Source organism: Pimephales promelas, chromosome 21 (assembly GCF_988280905.1).
Source record: "Pimephales promelas chromosome 21, fPimPro1.hap1.1, whole genome shotgun sequence".
Classification (NCBI taxonomy): Eukaryota; Metazoa; Chordata; class Actinopteri; order Cypriniformes; family Leuciscidae; genus Pimephales; species Pimephales promelas.
Window position 1 is genome coordinate 7358421 of NC_142789.1, and position 20776 is coordinate 7379196.

The 20776-nt window shown below is 41.0% G+C and overlaps 2 protein-coding genes across 3 annotated transcripts in view; one reads left to right on the forward strand and one right to left on the reverse strand.

The window, feature by feature from the left end:
* Window positions 1-618: 618 nt before the first annotated feature.
* c21h19orf25 (chromosome 21 C19orf25 homolog) lies at window positions 619-12944 on the forward strand. 2 transcript variants are annotated; one of them, XM_039653579.2, is made up of 2 exons: window positions 619-949; window positions 12412-12944. In XM_039653579.2, the coding sequence occupies exons 1-2, from the start codon at window positions 808-810 to the stop codon at window positions 12612-12614; spliced, it is 345 nt and encodes a 114-aa protein (XP_039509513.2). In that variant the 5' UTR covers window positions 619-807; the 3' UTR covers window positions 12615-12944. The 2 variants fall into 2 exon arrangements, with proteins under 2 accessions (XP_039509513.2, XP_039509514.2); XM_039653580.2 differs by having other exon boundaries at window positions 621-949; window positions 12427-12944.
* An 803-nt stretch (window positions 12945-13747) lies between these two features.
* The window catches only part of apc2 (APC regulator of WNT signaling pathway 2), a 54692-nt gene continuing 47663 nt past the window's right edge, over window positions 13748-20776 (reverse strand). Inside the window, exon 15 of the mRNA XM_039653578.2 lies at window positions 13748-20748. Within this exon, the coding sequence (XP_039509512.2) occupies window positions 15162-20748 (5587 nt within the window). The 3' untranslated portion in view covers window positions 13748-15161. The remainder of the gene's footprint in view (window positions 20749-20776) is intronic.

Below are 20776 nucleotides of genomic sequence, written 5' to 3' on the forward strand. Positions count from 1 at the left end.
TAATACATGGTTAAATGACTCATTGAGTGATGATTCAAATAATAATTATGTTTGTCAGGAGCTGATCAGATATGCAGGGTTGAGACAACACTTCTTAAAAATTAAATGATTTCTGTAAATCCAGTGATCAAATGCTATCTGGGTCTCAGTTTTCAGAGATAGACATGACTAGTTGGTCTGTGCGTGCGCAATTCCACAAACCTGGAAGACCTTCTGATTGTATTTATAGATTTCTAATTTTAGAAAGGACAATTTAAAAGATAAAAAATAAGTAGCAAGGTTGAAATATGAATAATTTACCGCCATTGTGAGAATAACATTATAAAAAAAGTAAAAGGCTACGAGAATGTTATGACATAATGTAATCTAATTATGTAAATGTTTGAATTTGATTAAGTAATCAAGATTACATGTAGGCTACCGGTAGTTACCGTGGACCCCTCTCGTTTTATTTATTTGTGCATTACAGTTTATGTGTTGCTGTAAATTGATTTGAACATGAAATGACATTTATTATTATTAATAGATTATTTTTCAGTGTTATTTCAATTGTTAAAATGCTAATTATTTTCAAACGCTGTTTTACTCCGAGTCAACAGATGGCGACAATCATCAAAAAAAAAAAAAAAAAAAAATCCGAAACGTCATCCTCTGACGTGTCAGCACTAGATTCCGTAGTAAACAGTTTACAATTGAAATATGTTGTTTAGTCATTTACAATGTACAGTTTCCTCATCAACATGAACACTAAAGCTCTATAAAAATCATTGGTGCTTTAAAACTAGAGCTGGTGTGTTTCCAATCAGGATGAATTTTGGTTCCAAAGGCAAGAAGCGGATGGTTCTGCCGAGCCGACCCGATCCGCCGACAGTGGAGCAAATCATGGAGGATGTAAACCGAGCCTATCTCAATGATCCAGTGTTCACTGTTTTACACGAATCTGCTGAAGGTAAGTTGGGCAATCGGACAGACGAGAATATATCAGCGCAGTGGCTTTAAACACAGTTGAGTGCAGATCTAGCTATTAAAAGCACAGAGTTCCATACAGCAACACAGTGAAAGTAACGTTATCTGAACAAGAAGTTAGTTTTTAGACCCCACATTAAAAACAAACAAACAAACAAACGCATTTCGCATCGCAAATGCAGATGAACAATTGACCTGACTTGGCCATATCATAGCTCTGTATATTATTTTATCACTTGCCTTTAGCGCTATTTTACTTTTTAGACTAAATTATTTTTTTATTAATTACGTTGTATCATGAATCGTTCTCGTATATTTTTTTCAGTGTCCCCATTTGAAGGGACGTGGGAAAGTAACCCTTAGGATGATTTAAATACTAATCACTTTGGTAAAAATAATGGTGTGTATGTGTGTGTGTCCCTTACTACCTAACCATATTTTAAAATTTGTACTCAGAAGTGTTTTTGGATTGTTTGCTCACCTGCTAAACGACTGCGGTAAAGCAAGTAACGTTTGACATTCGGCTACTCATAAACTCTCTGAGTCTGCGCATTTCATGTTTTCTACCCAAACCAACTCAGATATGCAAACAAATGTCATTTTCATTGCACAATAATTAATTTCAACCAATAAAATATGTATTAATTAGTCCTATAAATCAGTTAAACAGTTTATGACATTATGATATCAAACTAATGGTAATCTGGTATTATTATTATTATTATTTTTTATCATGTAAGGCAAATATACCTTTTATTGCAAGGCTCTGTTTTTGGAATTAGCTTTACACATATTTATAATAATTTTTTGACAAATCCATGTAAATCCATTACACTACAACACTGTTTGGCCTCAGAATATTATTGCCTGTAATGCACAAGGCTTGTTTTCTTGATTATTCAACTGATATTTATTTTTTATCATTTTTTTATAGGCCTAATGCTTATTTTTTCAGATGATAAATATGGTATTTTTATATACTATACTAAGCATCTTTTGCAGCGATTTCTGTGAGCACATTAGTGAACACCCCAGACCACTCGGAGTTTCACGTCTTTGTAAACTAAAGTTGGTAACGCTTAATTTTACAGTACAGTACTTACAGTGTACTTACCTAGAAAGTACTGGCTAATACAAGGTAAGTACATGGAACAGGGGTAGATTCAGGGTTAGTACTAGTTATTACCCTGTAATTGTAGTTACTAAAATAAGTACATAGTATTTACATGGGTAACTGGACTGTAAAAGGAAGCGTTACCCTAAAGTTTTATGCGTTTTATGAAGGATTGTTTCTTTGCACCGATGCTACCATTATAGAGGTGTGGGAGTGCTACCACAGAAACTGAAAATTCTCAGGACAGCAGCATCTGTCTAAAAAAACAATCTTAACCATTCTATTTAATCAGAAAATAGGGCTTTAATTGTAAAATACCGAACTTGTCCTTTAAAATCGTGCTTCTTTCACTTACGGAATATTGTTCGCATACGCCCCTCTCTTAACTTTGGAGATGCGGAAACTGTTATACATGCTTTTATAACCTCCAGATTAGATTGTAACTCCCTATATAGCGGCCTACCTACCAACGCTATACATCGCCTTCAAATGGTACAAAACTCTGCTGCTCGAGCCTTTACATCGAAAAAACAAAAAACAAAAAAAAAAAACTGCACATCACTCGAATCCTTTCCCAACTTCACTGGCTTCCTGTGGTCAATCGCATCCAGTTTAAATTGTTCATCTTAGTTTATAAAGCCTGTCATCATAGCCCTGGACCTAAATATCTTGCTGAGTTAGTGCAACCATATGTTCCTGCTTGGACCCTCAGATCCATCATTGATAATCTGCTTGTTGTACCCAGGTATAAACTATCTACTGGGTGGAAGGGCTTTTAGTGTTTTCGGCCCTAATCTTCGTGCCACCTTCGTCTTGATCTTCGTGCCACCCCTAACCTACCGACCTTCAAATCTCAGTTTAAAACTCATATATTCAAACTGTTATTCATTCTCTGTTATTCTTTTTTCACTTCTTTGTTACATCCTTTCCGTTTTCTTTACCTATCTAATCTATTCATTATTGTTGTCTCCATCTGCTTTTCTGCTTGTTTGTTATAACTATTGCCTGTCTCTTGTCTGTCTACTGTTTGTATTATTTTGTGAAGCTACCTTGGGTTCTTCAAGGATGCAACTCAGTCCAGCCCAGTTCATTCAATATGGGGCAAGCAGAGAAGCGACCAAACAGTATAACTCGACCTAGGACGGTGCCACAGAATAAAACGTGCTTTTTTTTAAGCGTGTAAAATGGATAACTATATTGTATGGTGGAATACAACAGCAAGTGCTTGGGAGCACTTCGACTCGGCGCAGTAATATCATCACTGAAAAGTCCTCTCTCACTCTCCGGAGTGATGATATTCGGATACTCTTCCAGAGTGATGATGGGGCAGTAACTCTGTAGTGTATCATAATGTAGTGTACTTTAAATAGCATTAAAAAAATGTCAGAATAGTCGGTTCTGCTTTTGTTCATTAACATCTAGCGACTGAATGTACCGGTGTTCTGTCGATTTTTGCTGCCTTGTCGAAAAATGCTACTGTAGCGCGAATTGATCACAGAATGCCGATTAAAGTCGTATGTGTAACCGCTAAGCTTAAAACAGCCGAGGGTTATGCAGAGGGTTGAAGTGGGCTATAGTTGACGCGCTTACCGTGGTCGATTTGGCTTGATTGAATAATGCAACAAAGCTTAAAGTTCGGTTTTCTTCTCTGTTGTGAGAGATTTATTGGATTTACACAAGGATTTCCTTTTCCATAACGGAACAGTATTCCATCTTCACCAACACTTTCACATAACAAAACATTCAACCACAGCCTCGGTGGCGGTCAAAAACTAGTTTGCCCTTTTCCCTCTGGCACACCTGTCCTTGATTACAGCTAACCTCCTAAGTAGATGAGCCCCAATTCATGTGCCATAACCCTAGTGCCACCTAATGGCCAAACCTGGACATAAACATTGAAATGGCTCCTACAACACCGGCCCCCAATTGGAATGGTTAACAAACATTACAATTCAAAACAAACCAAATTAAGGAGCCATCACCAACCTGACATAACATATTATCCAACATTTGTTACAAGAGTTCACACACATTAACACTGAAAATTGCCCATTTAACCTGCAGCCTCAAGCAAAAGGCAGAGCTTTGTAACAGGACGTTGAATGACACTTGACTTTGTTTGTAGACTCACTGAACGCACAAATCCCTTTTTATCCTGGAAAGCTTCCAACACTCTTCCTAGTGGCCAAGAACCTCGTGGGGCAGTAGGATCCATAATAACGACAATATCTCCAGGCTTCAGGTTTCTCCTGATTTCATTCCATTTTTGCCTCTCTTGCAGCAAAGGTAAATACTCCCGTATCCAACGTTTCCAAAAAAGTTCAGCAATATACTGGACTTGCTTCCATCTCCTTTTTAAATACAAGTCATGTGGCTCAAACAATCCTGGCGGCAATGATGGATTTCCTTTCATCAGAAGAATGTGGTTGGGAGTAAGTGGCTCCAAATCATTTGGATCATCTGAGAGTTTGGTGATAGGCCGATCATTTAGGATGGCTTCAGCTTCACACATAACTGTATGAAGCCCATCATCGTTCAGGGTCTGCTGTTGAAGAACTGAACTTAAAATCCTTCTCACCATGCGGATAACACGCTCCCAAACTCCACCATGATGTGAACCTGCTGGAGGATTAAAGCTCCACTTAACTCCCCTTTGCCGTAGAACTCTCTGAATTTTTCCATGATCCAAAGCTGTGAGAGCCTCTCTTAGTTCTCGCTCTGCTCCTATAAAGTTGGTTCCATTATCAGATATAATATGAGAAACTTGACCCCTTCTACAGATGAAACGTCGCAGAGCATTGATACATGCATCAGTGTTCAAAGAGTCAGCCACTTCGAGATGGATTGCTCTGCTTGCCAAGCAGGTTAGTATCACGCCATAGCGCTTGTCTGTACCACGTCCTTTCCTCACTGTAATTGGGCCAAAATAATCAATGCCAACGTTAGTAAATGGTGGTTTGTCAGGAAGAATCCTTTCCTCTGGCAAATCTGCCATTTTTTGCTCCTGCATCTTTCCATTATATTTCTTGCAACAGAAACATTCTGCAATGACCTTTCTTACAGCGGAGTTGGCGCTAGTGACCCAATACTTCTTCTGTAGTGTTGATAGCGTGTGATTCCGTCCACTATGGCCCTGCTGCTGATGAATGTGCTTGAGGATGAGAGTGGCCACATTTTGATCCTTGGCGAGGATTATTGGATGTTTAATCGACTCTGGCAAAGAACCTTTAGTCAGCCGCCCTCCAACTCTGAGAAGCCCATCATCCAAGCGCGGATCCAACCTATGGATTGTACTACGCCTGCTCACTGTAGATTTCCCAGCTGACAACATGGCGATTTCCTCTCCAAATCTCTGTTGCTGACAGTATCGAATGATAGCCAGCTCAGCTCCCATAAGGTCATCTATGGACAAATTTTGCCCTCCAGGCTTGTCCTTTAACCCTTGCCTCCTCCGTGACACATTATTGTCTGTAGTCTGCTTACCAGCAACAGCAGATTTCTGCTCCCTCCTCCTGCAGCATTTTTCCAACAGGATGGTTTTCCATTTAAGTAACCAGGCTACTGCCACCTTGAGCTTACTCCAACTTGAGAAGTAAGTCAGTAACCGGTTTGTGGCATCAGGTAGGCCATCCACAGCCACAACATTCACTGTGACTTCCTTCTTGACCTCCTGATCATTTGTCATGACTACCACATTTGTTGTCCAGTTAGCTTCTGGTTTACGCAAAAAACTTGGACCCTCTATCCACCTACGGCCATGAATAAAGTCTCCAGCCCTCACTCCTCTGGATGCCTCATCCGCTGGATTTTCCTTGGAACTGATGTATCGCCATTGTGAAGTTTTAGTGGCTCCTCTTATAGTCGAAACCCTGTTGGCCACAAATGTATGAAAACGTTTATCCTCGTTTTTTATATACTTCAACACAGACGTACTGTCGGTCCAAAAAATGGACTGCTGCAACTGGAATCTCAGCTCAGCCTTCAACAGCAGATCAACACGAATGGCAAGCACAGCAGCAGTCAGCTCCAGGCGAGGAATAGTAACAGTCTTTAAAGGTGTAACCCTGGCCTTGCCCATCAGGAATGCAACATGAATATCATTTCCTTCATTCAGCATCCTGAGATATGTGACTGCACCATATCCTGTTTCACTGGCATCTGCAAAGTGATGCAGCTGAGCATGTCTTGATTGTCCAAAGCCCTTGGGCTTAATACACCGATCAACCTTAAACTCAGACAGCATATCCAATTCCTCCAACCACCTGAACCACCGTTGCAAGATGTCTTGTGGCACAGTCTCATCCCATCCATAATTTCTTCTGCAAAGTTCTTGTAGCATGATTTTGGCAGGCAACACCACAGGTGCAACAAAGCCAAGAGGATCGTACACCGAACTAGCCACTGACAACATTCCTCTCCTGGTGACTGGCCTCTGCTGGATCTCCATTTTGAACTTGAACGAATCACTCTCAACGCACCATTGCAAGCCAAGAGCTCTCTCAAGAGGAAGTTTGTCTCTATCCAGATTCAGTTCAGTCAGATCTTTAGCTCTGTATTCCTCTGGAATAGTCTGCAGGGTGGTGCGACTGTTACTAATCCATTTCATCAGAGTGAATCCTCCTGCCTGACAGAGAGTAATTAAATTTTTGACCATAAAGGCAGCTTCTTCATCAGAGGACATGCTCTTCAAACAATCGTCCACATAAAAGTTCTCCTTTACTGTTTGAAGAACTTTGGCTGGAAATTCAGATTGATTATCAGCTGCTGTTTTTCTCAGAGCAAAGCTAGCACAACTCGGGGAGGACACAGCACCGAACAGATGGACAGTCATGCGAAACTCAGCTACCTCCTTGCTGAGATCTCCCTCTGGCCACCATACAAAGCGCAGGAAGTCTCTATCCTCCTTTGCAACTCTGACCTGATGGAACATTGCCTGTATGTCACCCATAACTGCTACAGGTTCCAGCCTAAACCTGAGCAGGACACCAAGCAATGTACTGGTCAAATTAGGACCTTGCAAGAGCTGCTGGTTCAAAGATGTTCCCTTAAAGGTTGCGCCACAGTCAAACACCACCCGCAGACTCCTCTTCTTGGGGTGACATACACCATGGTGCGGGAGATACCACACCCTACCACTATTGTGATCCAACTGCTGATCTGGAACTTGCTCTGCGTAGCCCAGACTGATCACTCTGCTGAGGTTCATTTTGTATTCCTCATAAAACTCTTTGTTATTAAGGAACCTCCTTTTCAGCCCGAGCAACCTTTGCTTTACTACCGAGAAGTTGTTGGGCAGAGAAACATTGTTCCTTTTAAAGGGCAGCTTCAAACTGTAATGACCATCGTCCAGTGTTGCAGAATTTTCCATAATTTCCATGAACTTGATGTCTTCTACTGAAGGGCCTTTGTCCTCTGTAGCTCTTTCATTGAAATCATGATTGTACTGGCTGTGTAGCATTTCTTCCAATCGTCTCACAGAAATCCTGTTGACAACTACTGAAGAGGCCTCTGTTTCCAAACTGCTGTCATTAGACTGCAAAGGGCCATTAAGGACCCACCCCAATACCGTCTTAATTGCATATGGTCCTCCCCCTTGGCTGTTTATGACCTCCCAAGGTTCCAATATCCTGGGAGCATTGCTTCCAATCAATAGGTCGACATTAACCTCTAAGCTGGGAATCTGTACTTTTGCCAGATATGACCATTTTGACAACTCTTCTTTAGAGACAATACTGTCTGCACTTACAGGCATTTTCTTCTGCGTGAGGACTTCTGGTAGCTTATAGAAAACATTACTATCCATACCAGACACCTCCAAGTCCGACAATAAATTTGCTGGCACGACCCTTTCCTGTCCCATGGTCTGTAACAGAAAATGTGTTCGTTTACCAGACAACCCAAGCCTTTGCATGAGATGTTCCGAACAGAAAGTGGCTGAACTGCCGGGGTCCAGAAATGCATAAGTTTGTACTACTCTGCCTCCTTTGATAGATTTGACTTGGACTGGCAAGATGGAAAGGAGGCAGCGATCACTTCCGACCCCTACACGGCCACAGGCTTCTTTAGATGCTGTGGTGTTAGGTCTCACAAGCTCCTTAGATCGCTCCATGTATGCATTGGCTTTGTCTCTCCTGTCAACATGAAGCACACTAGGATGTGCTTGACCGCAAATCCCACAGGTTGCACGCTTTCCACAACTGCGACTCATGTGCCCAGCACATAAACAGCCAAAGCAAAGCTCTTTCTCTTTTAGAAAGGTTATTTTATCCTGGTGCTTCTTCCCTTTGAACTGTTGACATTCCTCCAAAGAGTGACTTTGCGAACAACACACACAAATTGATCTAATAGTAGAACCATTTTCTGGCAAGACAGTCTTTCTCTCTCCAAAGCCCCTTGCTGAATGTACAGGGGCAATAGTGGTGTCAAAACTGTTTCCTTTAAATCTTGTGCCTGGCTGCGACTTCAGCCCAATGACCTTAGCACCACCTGTTCCTGGTGCTGAGTCCCGAATATCGCCAAAGAAAGGGTCTGACAGAATATGGACATGTTTCTCAATGAATGCCACCAAATCCTTGAACAGAGCTCTGCGGTCAGATGTATGCATTATGTTATGTGCCACCGACCTCCATTGCTCCCTCAGCTTGATTGGGAGCTTGGACGTGACTGTTCTCATGTTGCTTCTTGTCATGTCTAACTCCTGCATATGTTGTATGTTCTCCATGACATTACAGCATGAGCGCAGAAAAAGTGAATAGGCCTGCAGTGCATTGACATCTTCTGCCCTTATAGACGGCCACGCAAAAACCCTTTCCATATATGCAGAGGCAACCTTATACTCGTTGCCAAAGTGTTGTTTAAGCAGCTCCTTTGCTTTAACATAACCTAGATCAGCTGCCATGTGCAGGCAGCTTCGTACCAATTCCCGTGGCTGTCCTCTCGTGAATTGTTCCAGGTAATATAAACAATCACTTTGACTAACCTTATCCTCCACTACCTGCTCAAATGCTCGCATAAATGAAATATATTGAAGAGGATCCCCATCAAATAAGGGAATCTCTCTTGCAGGCAATAACATGAAGCGCTGCTGTTGGACCAATGCAGTAGTTATTTCGTTTTGCCTTTCCATTATGGAACAGATGTTCCCCCGCTGCTGTTCCTCTAATGGCTGAGCATTGAATGAGTGGGGTCCCAAACTTTGTGGTGGTACAATATGATGACCGTCCTTTTGAGAACCAATCCTTTGGTTTAGCCCAGCCTGGCTTTGTTGACTAGACTGCTGTGTTAGCCTAGCTGTAGGTTGTGGATTGCCAATTGGCAATGCCCAATCCTGGCCCTGCTGTGCTTGGTGGTGGTTTACAGGCCTGTATTCCTTTGCCATAGGATTGAGCGCAGTAACATTTGCTGGTCTTTTGCTTTTACTCATATAAGAACTCATTCCATTAGATGTGGTACTGATGTCAGAGGCAGAGGCCAGCACTTCCAGTTTGGCATTGGAGGCAGCTAGCATAGCTTCCAGCTCAAGTTGCTCTCTTCTCCTTTTTAGTTGTTGCTCCTGTTCCTCCAATGCATGCCGTTCCTTTAAAGATGCAGCCTGAGCAAGCAGTGCAGCTCTTTCTGCCTTTTCCTTTATTCTTGCAGAGTTAGTAGATTTTCCACTACGAGAACTCCTCCTGCTTGATTGCTTGCTAGAAACATTTGAGATACTGTCCTCTGGCCTGATATCATCATTATTCTGCTCATGCCTTTTACCTTTTTGAGAACCTTTTTCATCCCCACATTCATTACCTTTATTACCTTTTTTTAATTGAATAGCATTTAACCAGCGGTTTACCTCAGACAGCATTTCATCATTGCAAATCATTTTTGCTTTGAACCAAATATCATGTTTTTCCCTTTCACCCTCAGGTAATATGACCAGCAAGGAATCATGAACACATTTTGCATCATCACACAAATCAACAAGAGCACTCATTGTACATTGTACACCTTCTTTATCACTTATTTGCATAAGCTCTTTGATTTTCTCCCTTAGCTTAGAAGCCTTATTTAATTTAGCCTTCCTATCATTTTGCAGTCTTTCCAGCCTTTGTTCAAATGCCTTTGCAGTTAATGTTACAACACGTTTTTCCTTTTCTTTTAACACACCCGGACCATCTGCTTTACTGTTACATTCAGCTGATTGCGCAACCGCCTCAGCAGCTGACACGTCTTTTTCAAGTAAACTCATAGTGCACTTGAACGTCACCACGTAATCAATTGTCAATGTAATTTGTTGTCAATACAAAGTTACCGTTCAGTTCTTTCTTTACCAATGCATTGGATTTTTTACGCCCGGGTAATTATAATAGTGTGCACACAACTCATGAATGGCCATTCAATTACTTTGTAGCGCTACAACATACCTTACGTGGGGCGCCTTGTAGATGAAGAACCGTTTCACGATGTCCTCACATTGGTGAATGATGAAAGAAGTTTATCGTTGTCCTCAAACAGTTGCATAGATTGGTTCCGTGCTGGCTGAGCACCGCCGCGTCACATCACCGATGCTGGGCTGAGCGGGTAATCTCCCCGCTGACTCCGTTTCAGCCTGTCCTCTCGCCGGGTTCCGATGTGTAACACAGCCGGGCACGATGAGTAGCTTTCAGATGTCCCCTTTCCAGCGTCCACTCCGCATGTCTTTAACGGTGGACATCTAACTCCACACGCGACGATCTTCCCGCTTCATAAAAGCTAGTTTTTGACTTTATGTAACCGCTAAGCTTAAAACAGCCGAGGGTTATGCAGAGGGTTGAAGTGGGCTATAGTTGACGCGCTTACCGTGGTCGATTTGGCTTGATTGAATAATGCAACAAAGCTTAAAGTTCGGTTTTCTTCTCTGTTGTGAGAGATTTATTGGATTTACACAAGGATTTCCTTTTCCATAACGGAACAGTATTCCATCTTCACCAACACTTTCACATAACAAAACATTCAACCACAGCCTCGGTGGCGGTCAAAAACTAGTTTGCCCTTTTCCCTCTGGCACACCTGTCCTTGATTACAGCTAACCTCCTAAGTAGATGAGCCCCAATTCATGTGCCATAACCCTAGTGCCACCTAATGGCCAAACCTGGACATAAACATTGAAATGGCTCCTACAGTATGAAATACAATTCTAATACAATTCTAAGTTATGAGTAGCTACTGTATACTGTAGACTACTGTTTTTATTTTTAAAACGGTGTGAAAAGTAAAAATGATCATAAAATATTCATCTTTGACTTGTCAAAGTAGCTACACCTTTTCTTATAGTAACTGAAACTTTCAGTTATTCCTTTTCAGCTGGCTGACCGTACAAATATTCATATGGTAGTAAGCATTTTTTAAAGGGAAATTATACATTATAACAGGAAAATGTACCTTTTGTAAAAAAAAATTAAAAAATAAATAAAAAAAACTGTGAGTCTGCACATGCACATAACCGGTAAGTAGGACATCTCGATGGGTAGCATGAATTGTCAGAACACCGGTATTTGTCTAAAGCTAAAAATTGGAGTCTGTGCCCATCATACACTACACCTTTTTTTTTTCTGTCAAAGCAGTCAACTCTGACTAGCATCTGCTGACTTGGTATGACTTTCAAACACAAAACTCACGCAAATCATATCTATTTAACGTTTTGACAAACGTTTTGATGGTTGGGTTTCACAGTGGAGCTTCATGCTTACTTTTTCTTAAGTTTTCTTACGAAACGGATCATCAAAATTGATATAAAATCGCCAACGTTGTCTCATGAGATCAGGTTGGACTTTCGGGAATTGCCGCCAATTCAGTGTATTCCAGCCATTACTGAACTACAAGTTATCATACCAAGTGACGTCGGCCTCGAAATGAAACAAGTTTTGTTTAATGAAATCTACCCTTATTCAAAGAATCATGCAAGAAAACATGATTGCACTCTAAAATGTATTGGGGAGCATATTAGAGATCTTCTCGATTTCATTGTCCTTTGAAGAGAACCTGAACCAATTTCCTTATAATAATTTTGCTGGTCCACCTGGTAAGGTTAATGCCATTCATAATGTGCGTTGTGTTTGATCACCTGGTAATGTTAATTAGAGTTATGTTAGAAAGGTTATATGTCTGTTTTTTTTTTTTTTTTAGTTGCTGTCTTTGTTACTTGTTTCAAACTGCTAATTTTCTAGGAAAATAATAGTTATAATAATAAATAATGAATGATTATTACAGAATTGTGAATTGCTACCATTATTTGTATTGTACATATGTATTAGCTAGTGTGACTGCACCTTTGCATGCATGATGGTAACATTTGTCCTGACCACTGACTTTAGGGTGTCATCTTTCAGATTTTCAGAAGTCCAGTTCCAGCAACAGTGAAGTGGAGGTGAGATACCTGCAGAGCAGACGCTACATAGAACTGCATGAGCGATTGCAAGAGGAACGTGGCCATCTTTCTCGGCGGAGAGATGAGCTGCGTGCGGCTGGAGAGTCTTTGGAGCACAGTGTGATGGAGGTGAAGAAGAGTGCACAGTGACAACTGACCCCTGCAGAACATGAACTTGAGATTTGCTAATTCATTAGTTGATCGCTGGACATCGCAATAAAACAAATTAAGATTAAAATCAGTAGGAGAATACAAAGTGTTCTTCCTATTGGAAATTAGGTGTTTATTTAATGATTTGTTTGTGATATTTTTGGCTGTTTTGTTTGTTATAAATCTACTTGGTCAATGTTAATATGTGCTATGTGTGTTTAATATAATTATTCAGGCAATCTAATAAGGTGTGCAGTCTTTATTTTACATTATTTAATGGAATTTGTATCTAAATTTTCACAATACAAGATTTCTTGTTTTTTTGATGAATGGAATATTTCATTATTTACAGATTACACTACAGACAGTACAACCTGGTGAGCATATTGGTAACTGTACATCAACTTCTTCACAGCTTATTTGCATTTGAATTAAATTAGCTGTCTTAAATAGCCTAAGGTTCTTTGTACATGTACAATCATTCAGTTTAAAATGTTTATGAGGTTAAGATCTCACCACCCTTAAAGCTTTGGTGTGTAATTTAAGCTGAGATGAATGGTTTCAGATGGCGAATTAGCATCACATCTGCATAAATTAACTGATAAATAAATTCATATCCATCAATCAATGAACTGATTGTGTTTTAACACATTTGTGATAAGGGTGTTCTGTTGTAACATTTATTGGTCCACTCTTGTTATTGAACTGAAATTTAATTTAGGTCTATTAGCAATCTTTGATAATGAAAGATATAAGAAAAAACAGAACATACAAAAGTATGGCTTGGTAAAACTTAGGGAATTAAACGATATTGTATGTATATATAAACTAAGGATAAGTTAAGCAGTAGGCAGTTAGTTGAGGTATATCGTACGCGATGGTCAGAAATAAGGTAGTCCTGACCCAAACTATGTGTTGTGTGAATGTTAAAACACAGCAATGTTTGGAAGTCATTGTAGTTAAAGGTACGGTGAAATGACTTTGATGTCTGTGCATATTTAGTTGGATGTAAGTATTTACCATTGAATAAATCACAGTTCGACTTGGAAAAATAAAGTACATACACATTTTTATGAGAAGGTTTATTTGACCCCTAGCCACAACTGTATACTGTAACTGTTAGTCTACACAATATTCTATGAACATTCTCAACCCAATTCATGCTTTGCTATCCCTAATTGTAAATTTGAGTTTAGCATTGCATCATGTTGATTTATCCAGTCAGACATTAAATCTTTAATCTGGGAACACCAGTTTGTATCAGCACTCACAGCACATCTGAATTTGAAATCCAATTCTCTTTATCATTCTCAGAATTTCCAAAGTCTGATGTATGATCAGTGACTTTGCTTTTAAGACAGAATCCATGTTTTCTGACTAAAAGAGACAAATTAAGTGAAGCTGCTATATCACAGTAAAACTAAGTCCATGTAAACACTGCATCTCACCAAATAAGACAAACACTTTTTGTGCTGGCTAACACAATATTTGCTTGTGTATTTGAAGTTTGGCAATGGGCTTTGGTTGAATGGAAGCCATTTTAAACATCAGTCTAAAACATCAGTCCCACTAACTGTTAATAGCAAGTATTTATCTCAAACCACAAAGTTGCTACTCATTAGCTTGCTTTTAAATACTTAAAGCATAACGTAACTGTACACAATATGACATTATGAAAGCATTCAGTGAGTAGGAATATGTACAGCCACTTAATTGTATTACATTTGCTGAACACTCGACAGTTACAACAATCTTATATTCAAAAATGCAAGTGGTTGGAGATTCATGGTTCTACAGATAGTCTGTCATTTCCATTGAAGAAAGAAACTGCAAAGTCAACATCACGTGTTTACAGTGGACAAGTGAGCATGCTATTTGTAGCAATGGTAGGGTTACAATTTGCCTTTTGGGAAGCATTAGACTACAGTTTGAAGTCAGTATTTACAACAGTATCACTAAGTATCCATGACGATTACGTAGACATTTTGTGCAGATTTGACCTATTGTAGCAATATTTACCTGCATTAATAATAAGTGAAGGCAAAAGGCTGTTTTAACCTGTCAATGTGGCGTAAAGGCATGTGCATACATGGTTCTCATGTGAGAATACAACAGTCTTTTCCGGTTTGCAGGTGGCACATGGTCTTCTAAAGTGTTTGTCACTGTTTTTCAGAGAATAGTTTGCATATTGTTCTGAATGCGGGCCATAATTAGTAACACACTCCGAGGCAGTCTTTCTCATGTTTGATTAATTATCCAAGTAGCACAAGCAATGATTAATATCACTGTACAAAAATATATAAAAAAAAAGAATGAAAAAAAGTGTTGTGAATCCAGTGAGATTCTATAGTTTATGGCTAATTGTTCACATCCAAATATTTTTTTTTCTTTCTTTCGTTTTTCTTCAAATAAGTAAATCTTCTGATGCGTTGGCAAGCACAGGACTCATTAAATATCTGAGGTAAAGAGAACAATATCCATTACCACCTGAGTTTTTACAGCATCAGGAGCATAGTACTTTGTCAAGGATGGAACAGATTGCAGGTTTTATGCTTCATGTTTTTCCCCTGTCTTTTCAGGCATTGGCGTTGCTTGACCCTGTGTCTGTGGAGAGCAACAGACCATGGGGCTGGGGATGTAGTTGAAAGGGGTAACTCTGACGGCTTTACTAGGGGAGCTCTGTCGGAAATGGCCAACACCACCACTGTGGGTACTTTCCACTGACTGAAAGGTGGAGGATGATGCTGTGCTGTAGTTTTTTAGAGATCCATCTGAATCCCCATCTTGTAGGGCATTCCCAAAGGCCATGCTTAATTTTCTGGCAAGGGCCATCTTTGTGGCCTCCTCGGCAATGCCAAGACCCTTTCCAATTGTGGGAGAGGTGCTAGAGTTAATTTTGTTGGCTGAGTAGTCCTCAGTTTGAACAGTTGCGTCACTTGTTTTCCGTGATGCCAGAGTAATAGTAGGCAGTTTTCCTGGTAGTGGTGGCGGCGGCGGCATCTGTTTGGTGCCATCCGGTGAAGGTAACAGAGGTAATGCGGTGGGTGGAAGGGTGCTCTTTAATATCTGGGGAACATCCTCATCACGAATCCTTCTCCAGGTCACTTTGTCAGCGTTACGTGATCCAACCTTCTGCTGCTTCTGATTTGTGTTCCTTTCACTTTTAGCTCGTCCACTTGAGTCAGAGGATGAAGAGCGAAGAGAGGAGCGGCTGGTGACACGACTCAAGACATTTATGCTTGGTGAGGAAGAATATCTTTTGAAGGTATCGTCCCTTTTTTCTCTTGGCTTTGGTCCAGGCTTATTTCTCTGTGAGGCCCTGTGAGGACTTTCTGAGCTTGTTCGTCTACCTGGACGTTTCACATCAACGTCTCTGTCAATGGAGGTGGCTCTTGATAGAGCCATGCCCTGTCTGAGAACCCCCTGTTCCTGAACTTGGCTTTGTCCTTGAGTCAAAGGGATTCTTCTAGGACCTTGAACTGCTTCCTTGAGCTCCTGACAACGAGAAGAACATAAGAAAACTGCTGGGGCCCCTGGACCTGCTCTACGAGGTGAGACATGTTGTGATGTTGGGACAGAACGTGAAGAAGCATCACGTCTTGAGACTTTTGGCGATTCTTTGATGAATGTCAATTGTCTGAGAAAGCCATTACGATCTGATTCACCACTACTTGAATGAGTAGATGTCATGCGAACCAAATCCAACCGGTTTGCTGGTAGGATTCTTTTCCCTGACATCTGTGTATTTTGTCTGCTGATGCTACTGGGCTGGCTGGTTACTAAAGGTGAAATGTTTCTTGTTTGCCTCAATGGATTCTGCATGAATGGTATCCTGACAGGGGATTTCTGTGTTTTTCTGTCAATAGGAGATTTAGAATATTGATTGATGTTTGAAGTGCTCTTGTCCGGTGGACTGCATGGTGCTGATGCCACCTTCTTTTGACCTTGTTTAATGCATTGCGTTGGGGAGGTTACTTTTTTCTGAGGTTGCCTGGAAGGTGTTGAACTTTGAGATGATCCTGAAGATGAGCTCTTAGGTATCCTGGCAGGTGGAGTTGAGCTTCTTTTGGGCAATGAAAACTGAGTGTCTATGGGGTTGCCCAGTCTGTGAAGACTTCTTGACCTGTGTTGAGCTAAATTTGGATTTTTAGGGGCATCTGCTTTTGGTATATTTTTATTAGGTGGTGGTCTTTGAGAGAGAGTTGTCTCTTTCTTGGGTGTGTATATCACCGTTCTACCCCGAAAGACCATAGGCATGTTTGGAACAGGTTTACGAGGGGCAAAATCAAGTGGTTTGTTAGCCTTTTTGTCATCTTTGTATACCTTCTTTTCTTTAGGAGTAAAGCTTGAATCAGACATAAATGACAGAACGGATTCAGACTCTGACGAGGGTTCTTGGGACTTTGAAGCTTGTAATTTGGTAATGATTGTATTTGCCCCTTCTTGTATTGCTCTCCATTCAACACTATTGAGATCAGAGTCTTTGTCGGATGCCATTTCATCACTGTCTAGGTCAATTTCAGGGCTCCAATCCTCTGTTGTTTTCTGAAGTGTAGTTTTCTGCTTGTGCTTTTTCTCAGCTTTTCTTTTTCTGGCAGTCTGCTTTTTCTTGTGTTGAGGCATAGCAGATGTTATGCATTTTATCAAAAGATCATCTTCTGAGTCCATGCTGACTGAACTTGGTGAGCTGTTCTCTTCAAGCTGGTTGAGGTCTTGCTGTGATTTAGGAGGGCACTGAAGCTTGGATGTTTTATTGTGTCTATTCCTTATCCACGTATGCTGAGTTTTTTCATGATGTTCCTCAAATTCTGCATCACTCAAAGAGCTAAGGGAGGAACTCAATGAGTAACATGGAGGTGCTTCTTCTAAAACTAGATTTTGCTTGATTCTATGAAAACCCTTTTGGCGGGACTGGTAAGTGTTGACTTGATCTTGTATATTAGTATTACGTATAACATTAGTCTTGCTTGATTCATAATGTTGTTTCCGTCCAGTCCTATTCATCACTGCATCCTGTCCATCCATTTTATGGCATATAGCCACTTCTGTAGTTGTCGGGTGATGCCGAGAGTGAAAGGATAAAGTGTTTTCCTGTGCATGACTCCGAGAGCATGTTTTCTGATTTTGGTATACCTCTGTGCTTTGTTTTCTCATGGGAATATCTAACTGTGGCATGCTTTTTGACATATTCTGCCCTTGCTTTTGAATTTGTCTAACTGGAGACTGGCTTTGAATCCTTTGCTGGGTCATTTTTGCTGCCATCTCTTTACTCTGTATAAGTAATCTCTGAGTGGGCACCATATGTCTGATTGTTTTGTTCAGTTGGTTTGCAACTGTATAAGACTGACATGTTATTTTAGTTGGTTTGTGGAAGCGAGAGAACATGCGTAGGTCTTCAATTCTCTTTGCCTCGATATCAACAAGCTCTTGTGTTTCTTTGTTTCTTCGCCAGTCTTTTATTCCTTTGGTTCTGACTGGATATTGGAGAGTTTCATCGCTCAGGGAAGTGGTGCTTGAGAAATTGACGGGTGTACCTTCAGCCGAGTCAGTGTAAGACGAATCATCATGATATATTTCTTTTGAAGACTTTCCAAGCTTTTGTCCAGTAAACATGTGACTGTTTTTATTCTGCAGCACCATATACACTGGTAATTGCACAGATTTCCGCGTATGCATGTTGAGAACTTGGTTTGAGAGGTTGGGCATCACAGTGGGCCTTACCTTCTTAAACCTGGAAGGCATGGCAGAATTAATGCACTCTTTGAGAATTTCAATGTCATCATCTGAGTTGCCTTCACTGTATTGGTCTTGGTCATCCATATCATCTTCATTTTCAGAATCTTCTGGATCATTGTCTTGTTGGTTTAGCAAAGGAGTAAGTTTGAGCTCCACATCTTTCTGAACATAGTGTTCATGAAGAGGGAGGGCACTCAGACTAGAAGCACATGAGAAATTCTCAATTGGTTTTTCCACAGTGAAATAGATCATTGTGTCCAAATCAGGAGGTAGGTTAAACCTTTCTTTAAAGTCTGTGATTTCCATAAATTTGCGCAAACTACTTTCCCACTGGCTTCCAACACCACTAAGCGCCTGTGTCTCTGGTCCACTTGATTCTGCGCAGCACGGAGTTTTGCTGCGACTCGGGGGCATTGTTTGTCCTGGGCTGTCTGGTAAGTCACTAGGGCTAACAGTTCCACTTATCATTTCACTACATGGATCACTCTGAATAGAGCTAGCAATTGAAGGAGATTCAAAGCTGCCAAGTGAGCTCACTGAACTACAGCGGCTCATTACAAGAGGTGTTTCGTGAATGTAATTATCTGAAGAGCTGGATGGTGTCCTGTCCTCAATAATTATTGGGGACACTCCTCTAAGGAACCTCTTCTCGTTTTTGATTGTACTAGGGATATCAGTTGGATCAGAGCTGCTTATTTTCTGATCAGTAACTAATAACTGACTGTCACTCAAGTCATCAAGTGTCTCATTCTCATCCTCTTCATCTTTTCTCTCAACATTCACATCTTCCACCTCTATGATTTCTAATGAGGAGTCACTCTCTAGCTCGTTTTCAGTCTGACTCTGCCCATCAAGTGCTCCATCCCCTGAAGATAAAGAAGACAGAGAACTGCAGCGAGAGAAGCATATTGGAGTGTTCTCTACAGAATACTTCTGAGGGGTCTCCAGCTGTCCTATTGTGGGACTTCTCGCAGAGCAAATTGGGGAAAACTTGCTAATACTTCCACCAGTCATCACTGTTGGAACCCAAGCTTGCCTACGCATTGCTTGAGCTGCCTGAACATTAATTGCAGTCTTTGCAACGCCAAACTTGGCAACACTCTGGATCAGTGGAACATGCTGATAAGAGGGAGACAACTTGACGGTTGGTATACTGCCATCCGACGACACCTTGGTTGATACAGTTGCAGGTGTTGATATAAAAGGTTCTTGACTCTTCTCTGTATCTGTGGAACCTAAATCGGGTAAAATAGCATCTTTGTTTGTCTCAAAATCTCTTTCAGGGATCTCATTTTGACATATGACTCTTGAAATGTGTACTCCACTGTTCAATGTTTCCTCATGAGCTACCTTAAGATCAAGCTTATTTGGACGTCGTTGTTCTGTTGGTCGTGCAGAGGTGTGAGTCTGTTCCTGACTGCCACAATAGCCATCGCTGGTGCTTCCACTGTTAAGGCTGTCATTGGATAAACTTGAGTTGGCTGTTTTAAGACGCAAGAAGGCATGTGCTCTACTGAGACGCTCTTTAGGTGAAAAAGAGCTGGTATCAGAGAGATGACAAGGCGAACATGAAATGGCTCGCGCTTCGTGAAGCTCATCTGGCCCATAATTCCAATCCACAAAATGATCTTCTGAACTGAGGCTGAAGCTGTCCTCTGATGATGTATGCATGGTAATGTCTTCCACCAGTTTGTCAATTTTAGCCACTGTGTTGGTGATCTTCTTGGCTAATTTCTCAGCAGCTACAGTCACTTCATCATCAGGAGGTTGTGACCTTTTATTGTCAGTTTGAAAGGTTTCAATGTCTTGTTCAGGTTCCCCTTCTTGCTTACGTGGCTGAGTATTCAGGAAGTTTGAGTTGTTCAAGAACATGGAGAGCATGGAGAAGGTTCCCGTGTCCAAGCTGGCTGACGTATTAGGTGCCTCATCATCATCAAAACAACCAGAATCTGAGGCATAGTCTTTTGCTAGGCTTTCGATGTGCCTCAATGGTTTGTTTATACTTTGATGCTTGAAACTTTGCTTCTCGATTGAATCAAATGTTTCTGCCAGATGCTTCGCATCTAATTCCGCCTCTAATGCTTTCTGTTTCCTCATGTAGAGGGATGGCATGCAGGATCCTGGGGATATAACAGCAGTATCTTTATATTTGAGTGGACGATTTGTGAGGAGGTTTCGCAGAGCTGCAGCACTTCCCATGGCTATCATTTTGTGCTTTGAGTGGATGAGATTGCGCAGCATGCTTACTGCTCCCAGATCCCACAGCAATTCCTGGTCCTTCGGACTACGTGCAGACAGGTTCCAGAGGGTTCCACATGCATTACTTACAATGGTAAGACTGTGAGATCGCAAGTGCTGCAGCAGAGTCTGAAGGCAGTTATGATCCCTGAGGATTTGCCTGGAATAGGAAAACAGGAAGAACTTAA

Coding starts and splice junctions, on each gene's coding strand:
- c21h19orf25 (XM_039653579.2), top strand. CDS start 808: ATGAATTTTGGTTCCAAAGGCAAGAAGCGGATGGTTCTGCCGAGCCGA. Junction 950..12,411: donor TTTACACGAATCTGCTGAAG/GTAAGTTGGGCA, acceptor CACTGACTTTAG/GGTGTCATCTTTCAGATTTT.